General features: G+C 36.0%; 2 protein-coding genes across 3 annotated transcripts; both read right to left on the minus strand.

The window, feature by feature from the left end:
* Positions 1–29: 29 nt before the first annotated feature.
* On the minus strand, positions 30–21,325 carry LOC132191958 (1,4-alpha-glucan-branching enzyme 1, chloroplastic/amyloplastic-like). The gene is made up of 22 exons (XM_059607107.1): positions 21,070–21,325; positions 20,353–20,510; positions 18,027–18,328; positions 16,928–17,026; positions 15,726–15,768; positions 14,441–14,500; positions 13,077–13,157; positions 12,168–12,284; positions 11,610–11,693; positions 10,487–10,608; positions 10,163–10,282; positions 8,680–8,809; positions 8,456–8,566; positions 8,016–8,144; positions 6,420–6,523; positions 4,661–4,805; positions 3,695–3,842; positions 3,437–3,537; positions 3,122–3,199; positions 1,543–1,698; positions 633–707; positions 30–526 (listed from the first exon to the last, which is right to left on the minus strand). Exons 1-22 carry the CDS (start codon positions 21,194–21,196, stop codon positions 419–421), a joined length of 2,598 nt encoding a protein of 865 aa, XP_059463090.1. The 5' UTR covers positions 21,197–21,325; the 3' UTR covers positions 30–418.
* Positions 21,326–23,904: 2,579 nt separating this feature from the next.
* On the minus strand, positions 23,905–25,857 carry LOC132191765 (tyrosine-protein phosphatase RLPH2-like). Of its 2 annotated transcripts, none has more exons than XM_059606854.1 (4): positions 25,258–25,857; positions 24,993–25,060; positions 24,640–24,819; positions 23,905–24,279 (listed from the first exon to the last, which is right to left on the minus strand). In XM_059606854.1, exons 1-4 carry the CDS (start codon positions 25,790–25,792, stop codon positions 24,109–24,111), a joined length of 954 nt encoding a protein of 317 aa, XP_059462837.1. In that variant the 5' UTR covers positions 25,793–25,857; the 3' UTR covers positions 23,905–24,108. The 2 variants fall into 2 exon arrangements, with proteins under 2 accessions (XP_059462837.1, XP_059462838.1); XM_059606855.1 differs by having other exon boundaries at positions 25,251–25,814.
* Positions 25,858–26,216: the final 359 nt, after the last annotated feature.

Raw genomic sequence — 26,216 nt, forward strand, 5'->3', positions numbered from 1 at the left:
GGCTACCTGACAAGCAAAGACCCGAGGAAAAAGTATGCAAGCACTTGTTCCAGCCTAATATCTTGCATTTTATTAGATGCGCCATAAGAGCTAAAATATACGCTATACATCAAAAACGTCTTGCCGGCATCCAGCAACCCGCCATCATAATTTAGCTAGCAAGATAACACCGAAAACATGTACGGGATGCCGGAGAAGCTCATGCAGGGGTGGCCTTCTTCGTGCTCCGGATGAATAAACAATGTTGTCGGTATGTTCTGCCTTTACTCCTGTTCTTGATCGTCCCATCTCTGGCTGGGTGGCAATGGAAAATTTACAGGGCCAAAAGCTGCATTTAGTAGAAATTATATTTTGGTCAAATCCAGGAGTGCAGAAAGACAAAATCATCACATCGAGGAGAAGCTTTATCCAATTTAAATCAGCGCTTGACAGGCTCAGGCTCATCTTCTGCTAAAGCATAGACCACTGCTGTTCTGCAAGGTGCATATATTAGAAAAGAATGAGGCCGGTTATCAAACCACCCGTCCTGCACAGGCACCCGTCGAAGTTTAGAACCCCTGTTCACTACTGGAGGGCAAAGAAGAAAACAATAAAGAACTTTTGAGTTATGCATTCTGAGGGACGTGTCTTACAGAGCTGAAGTACTCAGCACGGTGATCGATCCTACTGAAGCCACCGAATAATGGATCATCTGAATCCAAAACAATCTGCAAGGAGGGGCACAAAAGATAGTTTATTTGAAAGAATGAACAAAAAAAATATCGCAATTCCGAGAGGAAACTGAAAAAAACTTGCATAGGACAGGATCAACAGATGGCTATTGGGCAAAAAGGAGATCTGTCCTACACTCCCATGTCTTTACAAAGTCCAATTGTAAGGCTACAAGGCTATACATGCATCAGTCAGCAACAGCACCCAGATGATTGACAGCCATATCCTGGCACTATCCGCATGATACTTTTTTCAAAGTATTCTCAGTGGCCAAATATTTCAAAATTTAGATGTAGCCAAGATCTTGGGTGCCTCAAGATGCAGCCTAAAAAAAAACCAAAGCCAATGACCCACCAGAAAAGTATCTAGTTGCCTAAATCTGGCAGATCATCCAAAAAAAAAAAAAAATCTGGCAGATATTCTCTAAGCTAACCCTTAGATGAAGCATAGAATCTGTGTGGAATTAACGAAATTCAACTTAAGGACAAAATCCAGTCTAGCTGATTACTTAATGAGTACTCCAGAGTTTTATATCATGTCCATATATGTAAGACTTGATGAAAATCTTGAACAGCTCAGAGCATGCTATCCTTCTTGCTTCAACACTACTGGGTTATAGCCTTGTAGGGATTATCATCTGTCCCTCAAAATATTTTGAGACAACTTTTAAAATCAAATTGTTATATCAGAGAAACAATTATCATTAACCAAATGCATAAAAAATGATAATTAGCATGTCAATGATAGAGACTACATATGAAACTGCAGATCGACCAAGTACACCCCCCTCCCCCCCCATCAACAAAAAAAAAAAAAAAAACGAAATAATACCTTATATTTTCCTGGCTTCAAGCAGCCCACTTGGTAGTCCGAATAGCTGTTGGTCCAATGAAAATTAAAGACAAAAACAAGGTTTCCCCTTTCAAAGACGATAACCCTATCTCCTTCATCCTTCCGTGATACATATTGGTGCTCAGAAGTCATGAACTGCATAACAGTTAACCACAGAATCATTTTCCACTCTAGAAGTATAAGCATCACCAAATGCCACAAGTAGCATATATCTGCCGGTACAACAATTTCAAATAATGATGAAAAACTACTTAAAATCTAGGATCCACTGTGAGCAAGTACATAGAAAAAGTTACTATCATCCAAATCTTTATTTTTTATTTTTGGATAAATAAGTAATTCATTGAAAAACGCAAAGGGACGCAACCCTAGTACACAGGAAGTATACAAAGAAAGGCCCCACTAAAGGCAAAAAGAGGAACATAAAGATAAAAATTGAGACATGGTTGAAATCTTAAACACACTGCAAGTATCGGTCCAATGGAACAATGTTTGAATAAGCAACTTTCTGAGCTCTTTCCTTGACCTTTCTTGATCTTCAAAACATCTTGTGTTCCGCTCTCGTCAAATAATTCACATGAGACACAATGGTGCTATTCTCCACACCTCCTTAGCTGAAATATTACCACGTTGACCACGCCAACACACTAACAAATCTGCCACCCCTCCAGACATAACCCATGTGACATTAAAAAGAGCAAGTACTACACTCCATAATGCTCGTGCCACTTCACAATGAATGAGAAAATGGTTGATAGACTCACCACTTTGCTTACATGTGCAACACCATCCCACCACAATGATACCTCTTTTACGCAAGCTGTCCAAAGTCTATGAACTAATACTATCATCTAAATCTATGAACTAAAAACTACAAAAAGAAGCTATTACTAACATCCCACTTCTCACACAATATTTCCTGCCCATGAACTTCCCTAGAAGACCTAATCACATGATTCGGGTGAAAGACAACGCTTTTTGGATATGCAAAATGTGATTTGGTGAGGGCAAAGTAAAATGATAGGTCTATGAATAAATAACCTTGGTAAAGAATAAGAACGAATACCAGAAGCCTTAAAATTTTCTAGTGTATCACCAACTCCAGGAACCAAAAGGATTCCAAAAGCCTTCTATTTTAGCTTTTTCCCTCACCTCTCCCTTCACATCATGCAGTGGAACCAAGAAAAAAAATTAATTTACATATGAACAGAGAATCAACAAGGACCATAACTTTCTTGATAGTAAGTAACACACAAACATCGGCCCTTGAATTGCAACCACACCCTTCACCCTATTCCTGTAGAGGAAGGAGGTCCTATTTGAGCTAGAGTCCAGTGGCTTTTCTCTTGGTAGTAGTTAGATTTTGGGACTTTGTTTCTAGCCAAGGATTTTTTTTTTTTCTTTTTTTTTCCTAATTATTTCTAGCCAAGATTTGAAACAGCAGTGAATAGAAAAAAAAAATTTTAATCATCTATAAAAAAAAAAAAAAGATTTTTTTTTTAATCAGCACTTCTGCAACTGAATTACAGCTTTATATATCTGCAAAGATAAAACTTACACCATAAGTTTCTTCTACATGGTGCATTGCCCGATCGAATTCTTGCATTCCATGATACCTTAGATACTTTGCATCCCCCTGGGTATGTGTATAATCAGTAAGCGCAGCATTATTATACATTTCAAATTTTAAATGTCCAACAGAATAAAACGATGTCAGAAATATCAAATGAGATGTACATTATTTGCAAAAAGAATATAAACAAGTGCAAGTAGTTTGCTGTGGAGTTTTAATTGGCTTGGATGCAATTAACCTAAAAATTGGTGCTTAGAGAAAGCAAAATCCCATGATAGGCATGCTCCAGAAGAAACTTACAAGATCAAATCTACGCCTGCATTTATCGAAACTGTTATTGTTCCCAGGAATTACTTTGCCATCAGAAAGACGTTGTTCACCCCTTGGAAAATCAATCCACTCTGAAGAGGGAAACGAAAAAAAAAGAAAAAAAAAAAAAAAGATCAAATCTACATCCATGGTGAACAATGAAACTCTACCCAAAATTCAATTGAGCAATCGTAAACAAAAAGGGGAATAAAAAATTTAGGGAGTACAAACAAAACAACCTACACTTACCGGGATGTCCAAATTCATTTCCCATGAAATTCAAATATCCCTCTCCACCCAATCCCATGGTAATTAGCCTGATCATTTTGTGCAATGCTATTCCGCGATCAACACGGGGAGTTGATGGTCTGTCTAAAGCCATAAAGTCATACATATCCTGAAAGAGGGATCAGAATATGATATTAAAAGCTTTGACGAATACAGATATACTCAAATAATACTTGCGTTTGATATTTCTTCAACCACAGCACAATGGCGTAATATTTAATCCTAGTCTGTTGGTTGTAAAAAATAGCAAACTAAGACATAGCATATTAAGAAGGTATAACCAAACCATACAAGAGTGGATGTGCAATCACCAAGCCTAGACTTTCTTCTCAAAATAAATAAATATTCAACGTAGATTTCTTGTATTAATGATGTCAAGATAAAACCACGAATCATAGTTTTTTTCTGGATGTTCAGATTAAAATATACTACGACAGATTCATTGACTATTACTCCTCATCAAAATTCATTTCCTTCTATCTCAGTTTGTTCTTAATTTAACCCCAATTTTAAGTGCTTACATAATTAATTGTACTATTCATGTTAATAACCATGCAATTATATCTTATGAATGCCATATTCTTGGATTACATACGTGGTACAAGATCATGCTCTCATTTAGATACAAGATACTGATCCTCATATGCAGAAAGAGTATATAGACGGAAAACAATATACAGAAAATATTTTTCTTTAAAATTATTGCATTAAAGTCATCATTACATTTTTAGGAGTAATGCTATTTACTAGACTCTTGTACAACTGAATGACATGAAACTAGCTTATTTTTAATGTCACGTTATCCAGTTGTATGGCAGTTGTATATGAATCAACTAAATAGAATTATTCTTTTAGAAGGAAATAATGATTGCATAACCTTCTTTCAGTGTTAGTCCTTGTTGGTTGCAAGTATATGTAATAACTTACCTTGTCCATCAACCAGAATGCAATTGTCTTGTCACCGACAAGAGCTTGGTCATGACTTTCGGCATAAGCAACACACTTCTCCAACCACCTTCTGTTGGTGAGCGTGTGAATGATATCACCCATTCTCCAGTCCTCATCCCTCTTCCTACAAAAATAGACATAACAGGGTGAAAAAATAAATACAGTTCCTTCAATTCAAATACTCCCTTGTCCCACAAAAGCACATTACGTCACTTGTAATCAGGAGCAAAACAAAAAATCTATTTGACTTTTGAGCCTGGACAATTATTTTGGACATCCAAAAAGAGAAATATAGACTATTTATATTGGATACAGAGAGTACAACTTGATGTCAACTCACTTGAATAAACTTAATGCTAAGCTAAAAGTGTTACACTATTCCTGGAGTCAGATACTAATTATTGTAATAGCTTAATTTACATTATACCAAAATGGGTTAGGTAAACCTATAGCTGAAATTACATGATAGTAAGCACACACAAACATTGCTACAACATAGTCACAATATTAGTACAACATTAATTTGGTTTACAAACTAAACCATCCCTTATCTTAAAATTCTATCCAAGATTTTATAGTCACTTAGCTTTCTTTTAACATCTAAGTAGCAGGGAAGTGCTCTTCAATTTGTTTTTAATTGATAAGACACATGCACCCGGGTGGGTTTTGAACCCACGACCTCATCCCCCACCAACCACTGATCCAAACCCACATATGTGTGTTAACAATCTTACACAACATCAGAACCCACATCACAATTATGTTGTTTCATAAACATTCAATCAACTGCTCACCCCCATGCTGATGTGTTTGCCAGGAAGTGTGATTATATCTCACGATCATAGGTAAGTAAATTTACCTAAACACCAATTCCGTGATGAGATTGCATTACAAAGTCCTGCATAACACAATAAACCTCTTCGCTATACTATATTACGTACTAATGTAGAAATGCCATTTTTACAAGGGAGCTAAAACTTCTCCTGCACTCCTACGTAGGTATTTGACACTTCCTAGCTTTGACCTATGTTCTGAAAGTATATTTATATTCCCAAATACTTCCCCAACAGTTATATGATATATCCTTAACACACAGTAGACATTTAATAAAAGCATTGGCATGTGTCATCTTTCATTTTGATAATAAAGACTATAATTTTAAATAGAACAAAATTATATGATGGCATACATAAAATTCAGAGCCAAGGCCAATCTTAAGAAGTATAAATGAAATATAGATATAGTGAGCTATTATCTAAGAGGTGGAGGAACATGAGGCATATGAGTGTGTATGTTCGACCTTGAGGCTATATAACACTACATAAATTTGTAAAAACATAATGTGCCTCAAACATATGATAGATTTATCAGTAAGACTATATATGAACAATGAGCCCACCAATTATTGTCTTTCTATTTGGGACTTTTTATATCAGCATGTCAATGTCATATCATAATCAAGTTCCGCCCACCATAGTGTGTATCTACCCTGTTTTGTTATTCTGATATATATATATTGGCATGATTTAATATCTACATATAGACAAAATTCTTTTCATCCCCTCAAACTTCAATAGTGGAGAAAACAAGTATTTGTAAAAGAATTATAGTTTCAAGGTAGTCAAATGGTAACTTGTCAGTTTGAATATAAAGTACAACTCGAGAGAGAGAGAGAGAGAGAGAGAAGAACATCTATACAGAAAGAGTAAAAGTTTTTAAGGTTACTATAATAACATACTTGAGCATCTCGATCCATTTATCAGCAATCGCCATGTGAAGGCGGTAATCGAAGCCCAGACCACCATCTTGGACAGGAATGCAGAATGCTGGCATTCCACTGACCTGTTGAGAACAAGATTTGTAGAATAAGCAGAAGAAAAGAAAGTGATTAACATTTTATCCCATCAAGTTGAGGCCTCAAAGTTACAGCTTCTATACATGTCCTTCCTTTTTTGGTTCTTTAGATTCTTTATCTTCTTTTGCAGCATTTAGCTAGTGGAACTTCTCCCTTTAGGGTCCTATTGCAAGCAATTAGAGCAATTAAAATCTAGTGGGAGGATCATCCAATCCAAATCTCTCTACCAAACCAAATTACTATCTTTCTTCATAGACAGAGAGCAAATAGCTAGACCAAACATCAAGCGGATACAAGAGGATTTATGGTGAAATGGACATTCAGAGCAATCAATTATACCTAGAAAAGTGATACAAAGTGAGAATTCCAAGGTCAACACTAAGATGAGCATTCACAGTTGACTGTTGTAAACAAGCACTTTCTGCTAAATGGAAATGAAGGTCTGAAGAAGTGAAAGATGGTTCAAATCGCTATAGGCTTCATCATGATGAAGGCCTTCATTGTTATAGTTTGGTAAAGTATCATATAGTTAATAAGCCACTTCAGTATGTCTTTTGAAGTGGAAACTAGAAACAATTTTTGACCCGCTAGGAAGGCCTTTGAGCTCTCCAGTACCTGTTTTATCCTTGTTCCTATGTTTGATCTCTGTGGCAAGTGATCATTTGAAGCTGGCAATTTTAAGTTTAATCAACTCTTATCAATTACCTGCTTTTGGCTAAAATGTAAGAAAATTTCTTTCAGTAGAACAATTATTGGCAAATAATGCTCAAGTGCATTCCAAAATCTAAGAGGTGTGATAACCTTCTAGATTAGATGGTTTTCATTCTAATCTCTATCTCATATCCTGGTTGATAGTGGTTGGTACGAGGAAAGAGTTACTTTGAGCAATGTTGATAATGACACTTTTACTCCCACTGAAGGGCTACTACACCATTTTAAATTTTCTGAAATACCAAAGGATAAAACGTTAGATTTCATATTATGTTATATTTCATACCTTATTCATATTAAACCACATTTATAGAAAATGTTCAATGATCCTCCTCCACTCTTTAACTCATTAGTAGTACTTACCCTTCTCATAAATGTAGATCTCTTATAAATGATAAAGTAGTTAATCTCTTTTTCAGCATTAACAAGAAGAAAAACAAGAGATGGGAGAAAAATAAAGTAATAGATGAGTGGCGTTAAAGCACAAAGCAGTCACACAAATAGTCAATTTACTTAAAATACTGGTAACTTTTTAAATCATTCAGTTATGCATGTCTTTGTGTCTTTATGCATTTGAACATTTGGTCCTCCTAAAATATCTACACAGCTTATGGAATAATATTTTGAAATTTACTACTAATGTAACCCTGTATGAGATAGTTTCAGTTAAGATATAACTAAACTATTAAATCTGCTTTCAACATTCCACATTAATGGAAAAAAAGGGAAAATAAAGGTGCTTAATATGATTCCAATTGGATGACATACATCTTCACCAATGCTAACAGCCTCAGGATAAAGTCCATGAATGACATCATTGACCAGCATCAGGTAAGTCACAGCATCCACATCAGTTGTCAATCCAAAATACTCTTTATAATTTCCAGTAAAAGCTACCTACAGAAAGAACAGGAAGAAGATTTTGTAAGTGCAAATACGATAGTACAAATTCCAAGTAGAGACTAAGTGCTTTAAATCTATCAACATCTGAAAATACATCAAACTTTTACGAGTATTAATAGGTCATTCAATTCGCATTTTAAAACTACAAATAGCCACCACGTCAAATTATTTCTATTACATAGCTGGTATGTCCCAATCTAGTTATACATGATTTCTAAAAACTAAAAATTATCCTTAAAGGATGTAATCAACTCATCATATATCACACCAAAATTGACAAAGGTACATTCCCAAAGCGTATGTACCTCCAGACCATGGTGAGTGTACATCATTGATGTCACACCATCAAATCTAAACCCATCAAACTTGTATTCTTCCAGCCACCATCTTGCATTTGATAGAAGAAACCTTAGTACCTATATCAACAAGTAAGAACTAATCCCTGTTAGCTATAGGGTGAAGAAGGAAAAATAAAGGCAAAATTTACCATAATATTCTTTTTTTAGCCAAAAAAAGAAGAAGAACATACTTCCCAGTTTCCATAATTGAATAGGCGAGAGTCCCACATCCAATGATATCCACGTGACCCAGAGTGGAAATAATGACTATCAGTTCCATCAAACATGTTCAGCCCATCTAACACATTATTTGATGAATGGCTGGATTCATTCAACAAGCAGTCAGACATAAGAAGACGAGAAGTAAAATCAAATACATAAAACATGCTATAAGGAAAAAATAAAAATCACTGTGGTTAATAGTATGGCAGAGCATCAAACTGACCAACACTTCCAAAAATGATTTCCGCAAAACAATAAACTGTGTATTTAAGGCTATTTTCATTAAATTCCAGTGCTTGCATCATCAGGGAGAAGTGGGGGAGGGGGAGGGGGAGCAGCAAAATATGAGTGAGCATCTAGCAGATATCATATGACCTATTACGGAAAACATTATGAGGATGAATTTGATGATATGACATCTGACCAAGACTAGCTCAACCTCAGGAAGCTTGGCTGCCTTTCACAAGTTTGGTATAGATCAGTAAAAATATACTCACTTTCTCTGTAATCAGATTCTTGATAGATTTCCTTTTTTCTTGTCTCATAATATGTATCCACAATTTAAAAAAAAGAGATCATTATTATCTACTCTCCCATTCTAACTTTCCTACATAATTGATTCTCTTCCCCTTATAGATGGTAAAAACTTGCGAATGTGAGTAGTAATTTATGGGATGACAGTAGTAATAAAATGACAACATCAAGCTAGCCTGCTGATGATACAAACACAGACATATACAGAGAACCCACACATATTGAGCTATTGGACATTCTGTGGCAATGGACAAAAGAAACTGCATACAACGTAATAGAAACTGCATGCCATCAGGAAGTATCTTTGAGCAACTTAAAAGAAAAGAGAGTGAAGTTCAACCCAGATGGAAAAGCAACAGAGAGTATAAAGCTAAAAAAAATTCTGGTTCGATATATTCTCCATGGAATCCTATCAAAGATGTCAAAAATGAAAGTGTAAAATTGAGGAAACCTGACATCTGCATACTCACAATGACCAAATAGTGAACGTTTGCTCGATTTATTGGTATTACTCGAAGCATAACAGAGGAATGCAATTACAAAAATAAGGAAAAATGAATTGAAGATCAAGCACAAACAACGTAGAAGGACCGAATCAGTATGTAAGTTCACCATCAAATCATTCTTGACATGTTTTCAACTTCACTCAAAGACGCGAATCTACAACCCAACTCAACAAGCCGTTCAATCCAAACTACCCAAGGTCGGCTGAACGAGTCCTTCAATTCCAACTATTGGGCATCAACTAAATGAATTTTCCACTTTTCAGCTCTATACACACAGGACGTTCTTTTCCAAATCAGTTTGCATACAGTAGTATGATTGCTCGTCCACCATAAAGAGACATAACTCATCAAAATGCAATAGCATAATAGAGATGCTTTTAGCAAAATTGTTAACTGTATAATTCAACATTACCTATGAACAATATCCATGAGAACAAGCAGACCTAGCTCATGGGCTCTATCAATGAGGGACTTAAGATCGTCAGGAGTTCCACAACGACTGCTAGGGGCAAAAAAATTTGTGACATGGTACCTGCAGCACATCAAAAAGAAAATTTTCAAGTATATTTGTCAAACGTTTTGCTAATATTTAAGAGCAACCAATTCACTAAAAAACCCCCAATTCTAGAGGAAGCTGTCTACCCATACTCAGTATTATGGTGAAAGCATATGCTGTAGACAAACAAACAAACAGAAAGGCAAGGAGTGCATAAGGTTGAAGCGACAAGAATATTACCCAAAGCTTGCATAATATGAATGCTCTTGAATAGCCATGATCTGAACAGCATTATAACCAAGTTTTTTGATGCGTGGCAGCACATCATCTCGAAATTCGGCATATGTGTTGATTTTTGGCTCCTAGATTTCACAGTTGACAACATTGGGAGGATCAGAAAAGAAAATCAAATCAAAGAGAAAAACTACGACACAAAAGAAAGAAAGAGGAGGATGTCTGAGGAACATCATGTAACAATTTTCTTTAAATTTGTTGCTTGAGCTGTAATATGTGCAATAAATCTAACTGGCATAACAAAAAGGACATTGCACAGTTTTTTTTTTTTTTTTAACTACACTGCACACAGTGGCTCTCACACCCATGACCTCCTGCCATTGGAGCTAGAGTTCATGGGCGATGTTGAGCACAGTTATGAAGAAGTGATAAACATTATAAAGGATCCCATATATTGGTTAAATTTCAATAGAACACTTGCAAGAGAACGTTTGAATTTTTGATTGGATAATTTTGTTGATTTATGAAGGAGAAGCGACAAATTTGGAGCATGATATTAGTCCATCAGTCAGATAACAACTTCATATTTTCTCTTTAGGAGTAGCACCAATTTTATACTGCCATCCTTTTAACATAAAGGTAATAAGAGAATATTTGTGGGGAGGGAGCTTTAAAATTTCAAGTTGGGGCTTTACTGCCAGAAACATAGATGATAATCATTTCTTGACATAGAAAGCTAAAATGTCGTGGAGCAGCATTTTATTGTTATGTAGGTCCTAGTACATACCTTTTGTATGTTGGACTAGGACCCTCCTTTGATAGGATACAAAATGTATTTATCAATAGAAGTAAACAAGTTCTTCTCCAGAGGATAGGGAAGATGCACTATAAGGTATTTAGTTAATCATGTAATTTGGATTATATCTGTATGAGCTCTGGACGTGAGATATAAAGATTGCTCTGGGATACTATCTCATTAGCTTGTATATCACTCTTTTACATAGAAAGCAACTCTCCATAATATTTTGAAATCCTGGAATTACTGCATGCAAGAGCATCATACAGAGATAGCAATTGAACAATTAAATAACAATATATTACATCTTAGATAAAAGGGGAAGATGCACACCGTACTACTCATTCCGACATGTGACTCGTATATCCTAAGTGATTTCGGTTTCTTTGGCTGAGGATGCTTAAATACATACTTTTCCTGTAAGAAGTAAACAAGAGCATCATTAAACTCAAGCATAAATGAAATATATAATAAATTTAATCATGTCCACAAAGCAAATTCAACTTAGTTACGATATATAAATTTTGGTGATATTGCATGAGTGATAATAGCACGCCTACAAGACAACTTAGTTGATGAGTTTGAATTACTGACATGCTTCTGTTTAGAATGCTTTGCAAAAATACTCATTAGCCAATATTATAGTTATTGAAAATCATATTGTGTTTCAATCTTCTGCAATCTTAGTAAGTAATTCCCAAATTATTGCACATTATTGCCAAATTCAGATATTACTGCTGCGTTTCTTTTACTCTTTTTGTTCAAAAGTTAAAGTAAAATGTTTTACTCATTCAAAATGCCCAAAATATTATTAGCACTTCGCAACCAGAAATCTTGCATTTTGCTACTATCCAAACCAAACAAAGAGGGGGAAAACATTGCAGAACATACCTCTTCTGGTGGGTCATAGTATATGCCATTGTATGGGATTTCACCTGGTGCCTGTACGGAGAACTTGATCCAAGCAGGAATGGAATCTTTAAGGCCAGATGGAGTATCCATGCGGATCTACAGTTCATGATTAAGATAAGAGTTATTTGACAGCACTTGTATTTAGAAAGTAAATTATTCAGTCATTCTCTAACAAACAAAACTATATATCTCTTATTTTGCCTTTTTCCTGGTGCTAGCTAAGTTTTGGGAAGCTGGAAACTGCCGTATGAAATGCCTCAGTCATTAGGAGTCATGGAATTTGTGGAAAGAACAGTGGAGTCTATCTAAAGGGTGGCAGAATAGAAAAATAGCTTAAGCAACTATAGCCTATAGCCATTTATCTAAAAAGTTATAAAGTAATGAAGATATATTAAAGGAGGCACTTGAGTATAGAATCAAGCTCTTTGACTTGATTGTTTTCTTCTTCCCTGGTTTTGATTGTGTCCGTATGGTTTGGAGTACATCATCATGCATACCACGTTTTGTAATTGTAGATTTTATTTTAAATGATACCTAATGCATGTTTAGTGAAAATGTAACATTTGCAAAATCTGTTTATTTAATAGGGGATAATTTGTCAGGTTTCATGTGATATTCAAAGTATATTGCGTTGGAGAGTACAGTCTCGTGTCATCCAGAAAGATTTTACATAACAAACAAGTGAAACAGAACCACACACACCTACATGTATGCTAAGAAAAATCCATTACACAGTTCATAACAAATTGCAGCAAATGCTTATTCTCAATTCAGAGAAGTGGAAACTTTCATTTTCTAGTGAAAAAACATTCAAGAAGCAATAAGTACAGGAACTAAAGTCAAATCACCAAAATACTACAGAGCAGACTCATTACAGAAAAATGTTACCTTCACTCGAGAACCATGTGGGATTGGCGGAGAACCATCTGCATTATTTGGCAAAAAGATCTCCCAGACACCAAACTCATTCTGTTCACATACAATTAATAAGTTTCCCAGAGTACATAAACACAAATGGTGAAAAACAAGAGTACAGTAGAGAGCCACTCATGTCCAGCAAGCATCGGAGTCAATTTGATTTTAAACCATGGTTTCTGGCTTTCCTTCTATTCTAGAGCTTGCCACCGCCACGCAAGCTCATAGTGCATCTATACTGCGGACATGTATGCCAACACAATAAGAGGCGATTTTGTCTTTTATTAATACAACACACAATAGAAAAAATAGTGCGCTGTTTCCCCCCCCCCCTTTTTTCTGACAAGTAATAGAGAGTCAGCTGTTTATCTTATTATATTAATCTTCTTTCTTTTTGTTTTTCTTCATTTACCCTGACTTAGAAGAAAGATACCAGTCTCAGTACAGATGTCATCCAACTCCCTAGAAAATGTAAATATTGGTTGTTCCAACCTCAACATAATTTTTTGAGGTTCTTTCGAGGGCATTTCAAGCTTCTTCAAACTTTTAACACAAATGATAATAGTATAAAAAGACGCAGAAACAGTTAAGAAGCAATTGAATGATTTCTAGAAGTTTTGAAGTTTTCAAATTAAACCTGATGCAATAGTTTCCAAGTAATATCGCAGGTGAATCTGAGATTCAAATCAAGTTTACGAAGTTCAATTTTGCATCATTTTATTTCATCTGGTTGAATCATTTTCCATTGGCTAATATGGGATATTCACAATAAACCACAGGAACTGCCTCTACTGACTTCTCATACAAGTCATGCCTTGTGGATCTGTTTTCAAACATTGTGTGCAAATTCTAGGTGTTATCACCAAGATCTGAGCGGTGATTTGAGTCTGCAGACTGCATCTCCTTGCATCTTCGTAAATACTGCATTAAATAAAAGTTATTTTGGGATTCTTGCCTCAAGTGTACATTGGGCTCGAACTATTTTAACTCACTGAAATAAAACTGCATTTCCTATGTCTTAAAATCCATCCCAGGTATCATTTAATAAGGCCTTGCGGGTTGCCCGTCATAAAACATAAAAACATTTAACAATGAGCTTGTGAATTGTGGGGGCAACATTGGTGCATTTACTCTCAAGTTTCACTTGGGAGATATACAACCAGATCGTTAGTTAAACAAAATTAAAAGAGAAAAAATAGGGGAAAGGAGATGAGAGCTATAGATCCTTAATCAGATCCAAACATGTTTGCCAGGACAATTCAAAATTTAAATTCAATAAAGCAATAGCTGCTATTAAGAATTTATCCTTAAATAAGGGCAAAAGAAAGACATCATACCCGGGTCATAATATCAGCATTAGGATTCCAATTGTTAAAATCCCCTATCAAGGCTGCTGACTGCAAAATGCATCACATGATTTGTAAGTAAGAGGAGAAAACAATATGATTGTCACGGACCACAACTTAAAGTTGAAGCTGTCTCTGCATTCAACTATAGTTCTATTAGTAGAAATAAACGACTTTCATCGAATGAGAGCAGCTCCCAACCAATCGGTGCTAACAGAACATATCCAGAGCATCCAAATTATTTATTACCATCTCATAGCATAAGTCCCTCCACATTATGTTAATGCAGACACAAGCCTCACCAAATTTAGTGTGAACAGGTATTAATAATCCATAACTTTACTGACATCTTTTAACATGTTCATCCAAATTATCAAAATAAATTCTCAAAATTGGAGAGATCAAAGTGGGTCCCTAAGGCCGATTTCATTGGGTTTTGATGCATTTTTCCTTTGCCTCTTTAGGTTCCTTCTTAGACTTCTTGATTCTTTTAATTTTAGGACTTTCATTTCTCATTTTACTCCTCTTTTTCTTGTATTCTGGGGTACCCTTTTGTACAATTCCTAAATACTTGGGTTGCTCCACTTGAGAACCTTTAACAATTTTTTATTTATTAAAAATAAATAAATGCTAATTTTATCATAAAGTTTCATATAACTACACCACTCACCTACATCAAGCTAAATCACAAGTTGTATATACATTTAGAAGTTTTGACCTCAATCATAATGTTTCTAATTAAAGGATTGATACACTACTCCAAACTACATACTATAACATTCGCTATCAGTTTATCTATGTTTTTTTTTTTTTTTTTTTTTTTTTAATATAAGTAATCAAGATATCGTTAAAAGCGTAAGGCACCCCAAGTACACATGAAGTATACAATAGAAGCTACCTAACTAGTAGGGGCAAAAAGAACAAGAATAAATTCATCTATGTCTTTGACTTTAGTCATGAGCAAGTTTGTTTTGTTGGTTTTTTAATAAGTCATAAGCAAAGTTTAACCCTGCAACCCAAGCCACTTGCTATCTAGAATAGTTATCTCTTGTATCAATGACAAGATATATTTACTACTGTGCGTGTGTCAATGTAGGAATGCCTGCACCAATCCTTTAAGTAATATAGGCACTTAGACTGAGCAGAACATGACTCCAACTTAAGCCTGAAATAATTCTAAAAACCAAAAAGATAATAATATGGTAATCAAAATAATTTCAGCCATAGTAATAATGCTAATAAATTTTCCCTAAAACAGAACTGAGGAAAAACAAACCTTAGCTGCAGGTGCCCACTCTCGATAAGTTATACCTGTGGCACTGGAAAAGCAGTTGAGGTTATAATCAGCAACTGAAATAAAACTTCACTGAAAGAGAAAAACTGTAGCAGGTTCTGACTACAAGCACATAAACAAATAAATGATCCAGAAGGAAGATGTATGGAATTGAAGTATTTAGGAGCATCTAAACCATATATGATAGGAACCCGGGAGTTTCTATCGCTTAATAATAAAGAAAATAAATGGATAAATCGACCACTTCGAGGGGATCAACCTCCAATTGTTGCATAAAGCAACTGATGTTTTGATTTATTGAATTGTCATATAGCATCTATATCCTTTTATAGAGAAGAATAGAATATTGCAGCTTATTCTAGGAAAATAATTATTATAGAATCACCTACTAATGAGAAGATTGTGATCATGAAATTATTACAGAATAATTCATCTTAATTTTGGATAAGTATTAAACCAATCTCATTGAAAGCGTAAGGCACCCCTAACTACACAGGCCGTATGCAAAAGGAAGAAACACCTAATTAGAAAAAGCAAAACGAACAAGGCTAAGAAAGGGATCTTGCAATAATATGCAATTATTATAATTATGGGAGAATATTAATGAAATATTATAGGAATATTATAGCGGTCCTATCAATATTCGAGAGTGCTACGGTAGCATGAAGAAAGGAGGGTATCAGTAGAAAAAAAAAATGTTTGGCTATGTTTTCTGCCAAAGGCCTGCTTGCATGCAGAATACATCGTTCTGCTTACCAATCTTTTGTTGAACCTAGAAGAGGCATACTAGTCTATCTAAACCCAAAATGATTATGAATTAGGAGTTCTGTCCCTCTCCTATGTGATTCAATCACAAAAGGATCCTGGAGCAATCTCAGGTCCCAGTGTTTTTACAGTGGAGATAGAGCCAAACTTCTGCCACATTCCTAATACTTGGAACTAAAGATGCATTTAAAAACACTAATCATGCTTAAGTGAGTCTAAGCAACCACAATATTGGTGATCATAATCAACCATCTCCAAGCCAGCTAGTGATTGATTATGAACAATCAACTAAAGAACCTAATTTCACAAAAGTAGAAATAGAGGTTTGTAATAAGTAATGTGCACAATACGAAAACTTCTTTGTTCAGGACACAGAAGATAGAAACAATCAACCTCCCAAAAAGGGAATCTAGTAATACCTGCGAGTGAAACCAAATTTTTCATAACCACGAGAAAACACCTCCAAACCACCTTCATATTTGTCAATTTCCTCACGCAGTCTTTTGTATTGTCCATAACTGTAATCGATAAATATAAATAGAATACAATAGGTTAAAGTTTTTACAACTACCTTGGACATAATCAAGCATGTCAAAGAATATGGGGTAAAAACAAAAGAAACATAATAAAAAAACTGTTTAATTAACTAAAGGCAGCAAAAAGAATTAGGTAGCAATAACCCTCTAGTATTGATGTAAATAAATCAAAAGACCTATCAATGACACTTTTAAAATTAAGAATGGAATCATCATTTACAGCTTTGGGTAATTTCTCATGGACAGTGATTAGTAAAGTTAACATTTTTCTTGAGCTTCCAGCAGCAATTCAGATGGTCCTTGGTTGCACATCTGTGTTTGATCTACCTTGCCACTTAAACTATTAAAGCCAGTGCAAGAGAAACAGGAACAACACAAGAAGGGAAAGGCTAGCGATACAATTAGGTGACCCAGAAGAGGTGGAACAACCTGGATGCCTTGAAACCTAGCCTACATTCTGGTGAATTAACAGATTAAAATATGAAGTTAAGGTGAGGCTCAGAAAACCTAAATAAAATCAGATTATCTAGTTAAAAACAACTTCTCTTGGTATTGCTTTAGAGAATCGCTGTTTACATGTTGAACAGTAGATGAACAAGACCAGAAATATAAGGACACTTCACATAAACTAAGTTTGCTACTTCATAATATGAGTGACATAGATACTCCGACTCAGTTTGACTTAAATCAGGTCTATATGAGAATTAAAAGTACTCAATGAGGATGAAGGACTATACTAACTCCATGTGAATACTTAACACCTTTTAGGGAACACAATGGCAAGAAGACCCAGCAAAACATGTAACAGGGAAAAAACACAACCATAGGCATCAACAATATGTTCGCTTGAGTTGCAACATGAAGAACCTGAAGCAACTAATTTTGCACCCTCTATTTTTTTAAGCTCCCAGCCACTTAGTAGCTCTGACATTTCTTTCTCAGTGTATTACTTGCATAAGCAAAAGATCAAAATGCATCTCACCGGTATTTAAGATGTTCACGATGACTATTCAGAAGTGGATCTATTTCATATATCCTTTGCCCAGTGCCAGGTGGGGGAATGGTCCTTGGTCTAGCTACATCCTTTTCGATACTTTTTGTCCCATCAATAGGAGCAGATGCATCCTCACTCTGAGCTCTACCATCATCACCTACAAGTGATGAAGAAGCAGATTCTTGCTCATCATTGACTTCATTGTATCCACTGGTTGGTTCAACAAGCTTCTCTTCATCCTTGAGCTTCTTGTCATCTTCAATGGTTGGATCATCTACATCATGCAATACCTAAAAAAGATCATCATGACAGAAGACAATTAACTAAAGTAGGTTAAGATTGTAAACAAAAACTGACTTTGTTTTGAGCATTAGGAAGACAATGACCATAAAAGATACCAGGCTAGAAAATGAAAATGAATTAATACAGAACTGGAAAAAATTTGATTAATCCATGTAAATGTTATATATCATAAATATGTTGACATAGAAAACATCTACCTATTTAGTTACACCATGACTGAATTACCATCACAAACTCCAAATCAAAATAGGAATAACTAGAGCCCAACTACTCTATGATCTCCAAAACTTCACCATACTAAATAATATATAGACACAAAAATAAAGTACACCATAGCATAGGGTTCAACTTGGACATTCTTGTTTAGAATAAGCTAGGATGATACTCCCTTCAGTTGTCCTAACCTCATCTTCATTGTCTTTCTCATTCTAATAACGCCACTAATGATGCCTTGCCCATCTGCATTCAGTTTATGGATTGCCTTATTTTCAGTGACTATTTCTTTTCCTTTTTCTTTGGGGGGCAGGGGGATGAACCAAGAAAACAATTACATGCAAGGGCCACATTTTCTGCAAAACCATCTTTCATTGCATTTGGCTGCACTCATTTGACTGATTATTACCATATTCCTTACCAAACTGCCTTAAATTTTTCATTCACTTTTTGCAGCAATCAATTTCAGATTGCAAAGGATGCACAGCCCAACTTGCACATGGCTTCATGGAGTAGTTTGATCAAAGGAAAAAAAGTTTCAAGAGGCAAACAAAAAGTTTGTTGCAGAATCCTCAAGCGCTCTCCGATCTTTGGTTGCTCAAGCAAGAAGCTACAGGAGACAAACAAAAAGTTCGCTTTATGTTCGATCGACCTGGCTCGAGCGAGAATGTGACTAATCACAAGATATTGATCTAGCACGATGATCACTCGAGCAAGATGCATTTGTTTTTAATACAGACTAGTTTTGTAATTTTGCTTTCAGGGCTACATCCCTTCTATTTAAGCACAATATGACCAGCTTGGCCGACCAATTGTTCATTTTTATTAGTTTTCTCATTTTTATTAGTCTTTCGTCAATTTTTCTATATTTCTTAGAATTTTTCTAGTTTTATAGAAGAGTTTTTTTAGTTTGAAGATTTTGTTCTGACAGGCCACGCAGCATCATGCATTCATTTCCAAGAAACTGATGGTTGCTCAAACAAGAAAATTTCCAAAAACATGTCATTGTTAACTAGGACAAAACTCTTGCTCGGAGGATCCTATTTCTTCAATCAAACTGTTATCAACACCCATGCTTTTTTTGGATAACTATTTTATTTTTATTAGAAAAATGAGAGGCCTCAATTATACAGGATTTATACAAACGATTCACCAAAAGAATACATGCGAAACTCAGCAAGTCTATAAAATATAGAAAGAATAAAGCTAGATGCATCAAAAAGCAGGCATCCACCCAGACACTGATCTCAAAAATTAAAGACTTATGCCGGATTGTAGAAACCTCAACACTATTAAAGGTCCTGTTTTTCCTCTCCCACCATATAGTTGACATTATACATAGAGGAGTAACATTCCATATTGGTCCATTACCATGCCTTCCCAAAAGCCCTTTGAACAAAGAAAAAAACATCAATAACTTTAAGGCATCACCAATTGAGCTCCAAACAAAGAGATGGCAGAAGACAACAAGTCTTGAGCAACAGAGTAATTAAGCCATAGACGCCTGGGTGGCAGAATTTGTCCTCCATTATATTCAAGACGGACAACTCCACATATTGCTGATTATTTTGTTTTAAAATGTCCTTGGTCATAATCATCTAATAATTCTGGACTGAGTTCTACTGAAACCCAATCTAGCGTGCATTACTATTCAATAAATTTCTGAGACCAATCGTTCATTTATTTCTACAGCATATGTAAGACATTAAAACCACCAACACAAGAAAGTCTGCTTCAACGAAGATCTACGGAACTACATATATGAATTTCAGCTACAGTGGGGCGCTCACACACATACCTGAGAATCTTCCAAAACTGTTTCGGGATTTTCCAACTGATCTGTCAAGGACAAAGAGCCATCTCCTTGACCGCCAGGAACAAGGATTTTATTCGATGCAGCAATAGCTAGTGATGAGGAGTCAGAATCGGAAGAAGACATTCCAGCAAAGATCATCCCTGTAAACAGTCACCAAATTCGTTTTATATAAATGATAACAGGAACTAATTGCAAATATTCAGTCATCAGCTGAGCATAAACATAAATTTAAGATACTTGTTAAAGACAAAACGAGTCGTTTCAGAGGCAATGCCTCCACGGACCAAACTATTACCGCAAGTTAGTTGTGAAGATTTGATTATAACTTCTTCTGAGTATCCATAAAAATTAACTTTCTTCAGGACCAATCAGAAAGTCCACTTTACTTCTATTCCTTCTCTTTTCCGAATCACATGATCCGAGCACTGATAGAAATTGCGAAGGCCGAAACAAAACAGGGCTCTCATATACAAGAAAACCCTCAATCTACATTGAATCCAATACATACATCTATGTCCATGCGTGGGAATGTGTACATGGCTAAAGTTACCATTGGTAGCACACCATCCTCAATATATACTCGTTGAGCAAATGAAACAGACGCTCAAGCTCCGAGAAAAACAAAATAGAAAAAGAAAAAGAAATTGAAACCAAAGAAAATCGAGAAGGTTCATATAATCATAGAGATGGTTGTATTACTAGAAAACGACTCCTTCTTCAGCAAGAGAGAACGATTTGTGCTCCGGCTGCCATCGGCGCCCGGTAGCGACCACTTGCACGTTGACGGAGCCGCAGGGAATCGTATACCTGAGATCGTGTAGATCATTTTCTAGAGCTTTTCGAAAACCGAGACACAGATCTAGACTCTCCACTGAGTGTGAGAGGGACCCCGGGTGAGTATGTGAGTGTTTGTTTATTTGAGTGTAAGGCGGCGAGAGAAGCGTGAACAGAAAATTCAGAGTAGCAAGTGCTACGTGTGCAGTGGAGAGTTGCATGGGGGCGGAAGGTGGGTGGGACCTACCAAGACGAATTCTCCATCGTCCATCGCTCCCTGGTGGGTTTGGCTCTCCTCGTGGCACGCCACGTCGGCTCTGACGTCGTTGAAGATCAGAAACGAAAGGTTGTGGACGTGCGAGGTGAAACGGAGGGAAAAAGGCACTTTTTGCAATCGATTGTTATCCGTGGCTACGGTGAAAATTTGGAATTATGGTTTTAGATTTTTAAATTAAGGAATTTAAGTATTTTTTAAATATTAAAATATTTTAAAAAATATCATTTATTAAAAATGTGTATGTTATTCAAGCAGTTAAAAAGAATTTTTCAACATGACATTTTTCAAGTGTTTTGATTTAATACTTAAAAATGAAATAAGTTTCATAATTTTACATTCATTTTTTCGTCGACCTGGTGTGATTTAAATGATTTTTTTTACATCAATTATTTAAAATCCATTTACATCAACACACAAAAAAAAAAAAAAAATTGTAAAAAGTAATAATTTTTTTATTTGAGTCATATTACGTATCATTTTATGTTCTCTCTCTTCTTTGTTAATGATATCATATTCTATGTCTTCATTATTTCACATGACTCCTGTACAATTTTGTACTTTCCGATCCTGCCCTGACCAAGAGACGTATCTGCATATCCTAGCTACTAGTCAGTAGTCACCAGCATCCCCAGCACCCAATTGTTCGAAACCACGAGCGTGCCCAGAAATACTAACAGTAGCCTGAATAATAATTGAGAAAGAAACTGCTTACCTTATGCTCTCTTGTCATCAGAAACGACGCAAGTGGGCTGTGAAATCACCTATCCTCTTATTCGTTGATATCACATCATCAACGAATATACCATCCCCTGTCAAAATCGAATGGCATCTTAAACAAAATATTCATCTTCCAATACAGCAATCGATATTGCTGGGTTGGTTTTTTGCTTATTGGAATCAAAGAGAGAAGAAGCCAATTAGGCCAAGCAATAGGCCGCTTCACAAACAGATAAAAAAACCTCAAAACTATTGAGCCCAATATCGTTATATGCCAACTCCATGACTTCCACAGAACCAGGCCCAGACTCAAACATCAGGCTTTGGACTGAGATCTTCTCCAGTCCATTTGGACAGGAGGGGAGCCGATTCTCTTTAACATAGGGGTAGAATTGTCCAAAAAAAACTTTTTGAACAATTTTGCCTCTGCTTTAGCAAGAACCGGCTCCCTTCCCGTCGATTTGGACCGGAGAGAAAATAAACTGGAAAGAATTCAAATGCGCTTTTTTGAGACAACTGCATTTGATTCTTTTTGCCAATTGAATAATGTTTTTCTCTATATTGAGTTTGACAAAATTCTTCAAATTATATCTTTATATATAAAAAGAAGCGTGATTTGACCAGCACTCTCAAAAATACATATAAAACTCATATGTTCTAATAACAAATATCAATCTCATAGACTGAGTAAAAAAAATCCCCTCAATTTAGAGAAAAAAACACTTTGTCCAAATACTAACTCAAATGAGTAAAAGTAAAACGACATTTTACCTGTAAAGTGTAAACTATTATCACTGTTTTATTTAATCCTATAAACTTTAACTCAGTGTAACAGTAGTGAAGGATAAGATTTAAAAGGACACAAAAGCTAATGGGGTTATGGCCAATGGTAGTGTCCATGGAGAATACTAGCTCAAGCCCTGACGGGGGGAAGAGAGTGAAAAGCTTCCTTTATCATATATCTTTTTTCTTTTCCCTTTTACTGGGAATAAATATAGGGGATGCATACCGATACAGTCTCTCTTATAAGCATAATGTACTACGGAAAAAAAAAGGCTAATGGTAATTTTAAAAGTCACCTCATTCTTAAAGTGATACAATAATAACACAAGAGTGACTTTGTAGCATTACTCATTTTTGCCAATTGGATAAGGTATTAAATTGACATATGTTTATATATAAAGAAGCGTGATTTGATGGGCATTCTAAAAAATAAATATAAAACTCATATGTTTGTAATGACAAATATCAATTTAATAGACCGAGTAAAAATAAAAAAAATAAAAAAATTCCCCCCAATTTAGATTTTTTATTTTTATTTTTGTCCAAATACTAACTGAAAAGAGAAAGTAAAACGACATTTTACCTGTAAAGTGTAAACTATTATCACTGTTTTATTTAATCTATAAACTTTAACTCAGTGCAACTGTAGTGATGGATAAGATTTAAAAGGACACAAAAGCTAATGGGGTCATGGCCAATGGTAGTGTCCATGGAGAATACTAGCTCAAGCCCTGATGGGGGGAAGAGAGTGAAAAGCTTTATTATATATCTTTTTTCTTTTCCCCTTTACTGGGAATAAATGTAGGGGGTGCAACTGATACAGTCTCTCTTATAAGCATAATGTACTACGGAGAAAAGCTTATTGTTCCTTTTACTTGTCCATGGCCAGAAAGTTCATGTATCATCGGTATCTGCAACTTGCAAGACTGCAGTGGCTGTTTATACCGCATTCAACATATTTCACCAATTACATGATACAAGCATTGCAGAAAAATAGCACTAGACAAGTCTAGAATTATTCAATATTCCTTCAAGTAATTGTATAATTGGAGTCACTTTTTCATCTCTATTATCTTCCACCAACAAATGGGGAGTACTGACGTTCATCCTGTGATCATATGCTTCACAAAATTTAGTAAGAAAGGATATAGACACTTCATCGTGACCATTTACCAAAAGCTTGAAAACTAGTTTGCCAAAACATCGGTATCACGGACAATCTTCATTGACGGAAGCACGATTGCTGCCACTGGTTTCCCCTCGAATCCGCCGCCTTCATCAATAATCAGCCTGAGGCCATTGACGTGAAGCTTCCCATGGTGACCACTTACCACAATGGTGGGATTCTCAGTCAGTCCCTATGAGATACCAAAAGCGAAATATATAAACTTCAGTCATATTTCATATTATAAGAATGATACGATTATATCTCAATGAAGCCACAAAAGCAATTTCCTAATCAAGTACGACTGTGAGCAAAGGAATCTCTATCCCACGATAAAGTAACAGCTTTGTTAGTGATCGGGATTGGCTGCAATTTTCCAACCGAATTGCAGCCTGCCCTTACATGAAAAGGGCTCTTATCTACCCGAGCAGGTGTTCGGAAAGTCCGAAAACAAGTCAGTTCTATTGGAACCCTCTATCAATGAGCTGCAATCCGGGGTAAAAAGACAATTCGAACAGCTAAAAAGGAGATATAAGAGATAGTGAGCCATCACCTTTGGGATATCCCATACATTCTTCCTTCCGCTAAGAGCCTCTACCTTAGGAACTCGGGTGTCCCGGGCTCTCAAAAAATTCAGCTGCTCTTCCACATTTTTGTTTCTCTCTAAACCAGCATGCACAGCAATCAACTTACAATGTATGAGTCCATCATCTGTTTCCACACAGACATCGTTCTGGAAACAAAATTCACATCACCAAGGTAATTCATTATTTTCTCCGATACAATCAATAGGCTTATCAAACATTGTTCTTGAACATGGAAAGTGCACCAACTGGTTATAAACTAATAAAAATTTCTTCTCATAGTTTACAATAAAAATGAAAATGCAACCAAAACGAGCCTGACCTCTTCGTGCACCCAAACCAGATCAGCAAGAAACTTCTTGTGCTCATCAGGAACAGCTTTAACCAAATCTGCCCACAATCAAGTTCAGAAATTTAGCATTAGCACAATGAAACTAATTATTACACACGGAAACCACCTAATCAAACACGAGCACCAACAATTACCCCAAAACAGAAGTACCCACCATCCCACTGAATCAAAAAAATCAAACACCAAAATACCACAATCAATAAAATCAGACAAGAAAAGAATTCAGACCCAGTACCAGCAGACCCATGAGGAACACCGTAGGACTCAAAAGTAGGCCCAGCATCATAGATCGAGCCCTTGTACTCCGTCCCCTTCGCCACATTGAACCTCTCCTTGATAATCCCACCCCACCTCCTCCCTTGCAAGTGCATATCCTCGTACCCATTTCCCTTGAACCACCCTTCTCGATCCTCGTTCCCCTCGTACTCCTTCCACGCCTCGGAGAACTCGAACCCCTCGTCCGGAGGCCGAGGCAGGACTCCGACGAACGCGGCGAAAGCGAGGTCGTGGTTGCCGCAGAGGAACACGTGGGTCTGGTCCGGGTACGTGGAGGGTAGGCGAAGGAGGAAGTCGATGACCTGGCGGGTGTCCGGTCCGCGGTCGCAGTAGTCGCCGAGGAAGATGATGAGCGCGGTCTTGAAGTCCTGTGGGTCGATTTGGGACTGGAGGTTGGACCAGAGGCTTTGGAGCTTGTTGACGTAGCCATGGGTGTCGCCTATGCAGCACACCACTCTGGGCTTGGTGTTGGGTTCTGATCGGGGGCCTGACATTTCTCCTCTTTTCTCTTCTTTTTTGGATGCGCAGAGAGCTCAAGAATACAATCTGAAAAACGCAGACGTCGTTACAAAGCATGTATTTATAGTTTCATTGGTCAATTCTAGAGGAGTAATGTTATAAAGTTTTTTTACGCTGTGATGTAATTTTTAAAATCACTAATAGATTAAAAGTTAATAAATTTTATATTAAATTTAACGATAATTTTAAAAGTCACATTACATTTAGGATTACTATAAGAGAATTCTAAAAACTTCTAGCATTACTCAGACATTACTCAAATTATATCCAGAAACATAACAAATTCAATGGATATGAAAAGGTCCATCAAAATCAAGATTTACCTAACCCGTTTGGACTTTCTCAGTTTTCCGATCATCATTTTTTTAATATAATTAAAGATTTTATTTACATTAATAT

This window comes from Corylus avellana, chromosome ca9 (assembly GCF_901000735.1).
Source record: "Corylus avellana chromosome ca9, CavTom2PMs-1.0".
In the NCBI taxonomy this organism is placed as follows: Eukaryota; Viridiplantae; Streptophyta; class Magnoliopsida; order Fagales; family Betulaceae; genus Corylus; species Corylus avellana.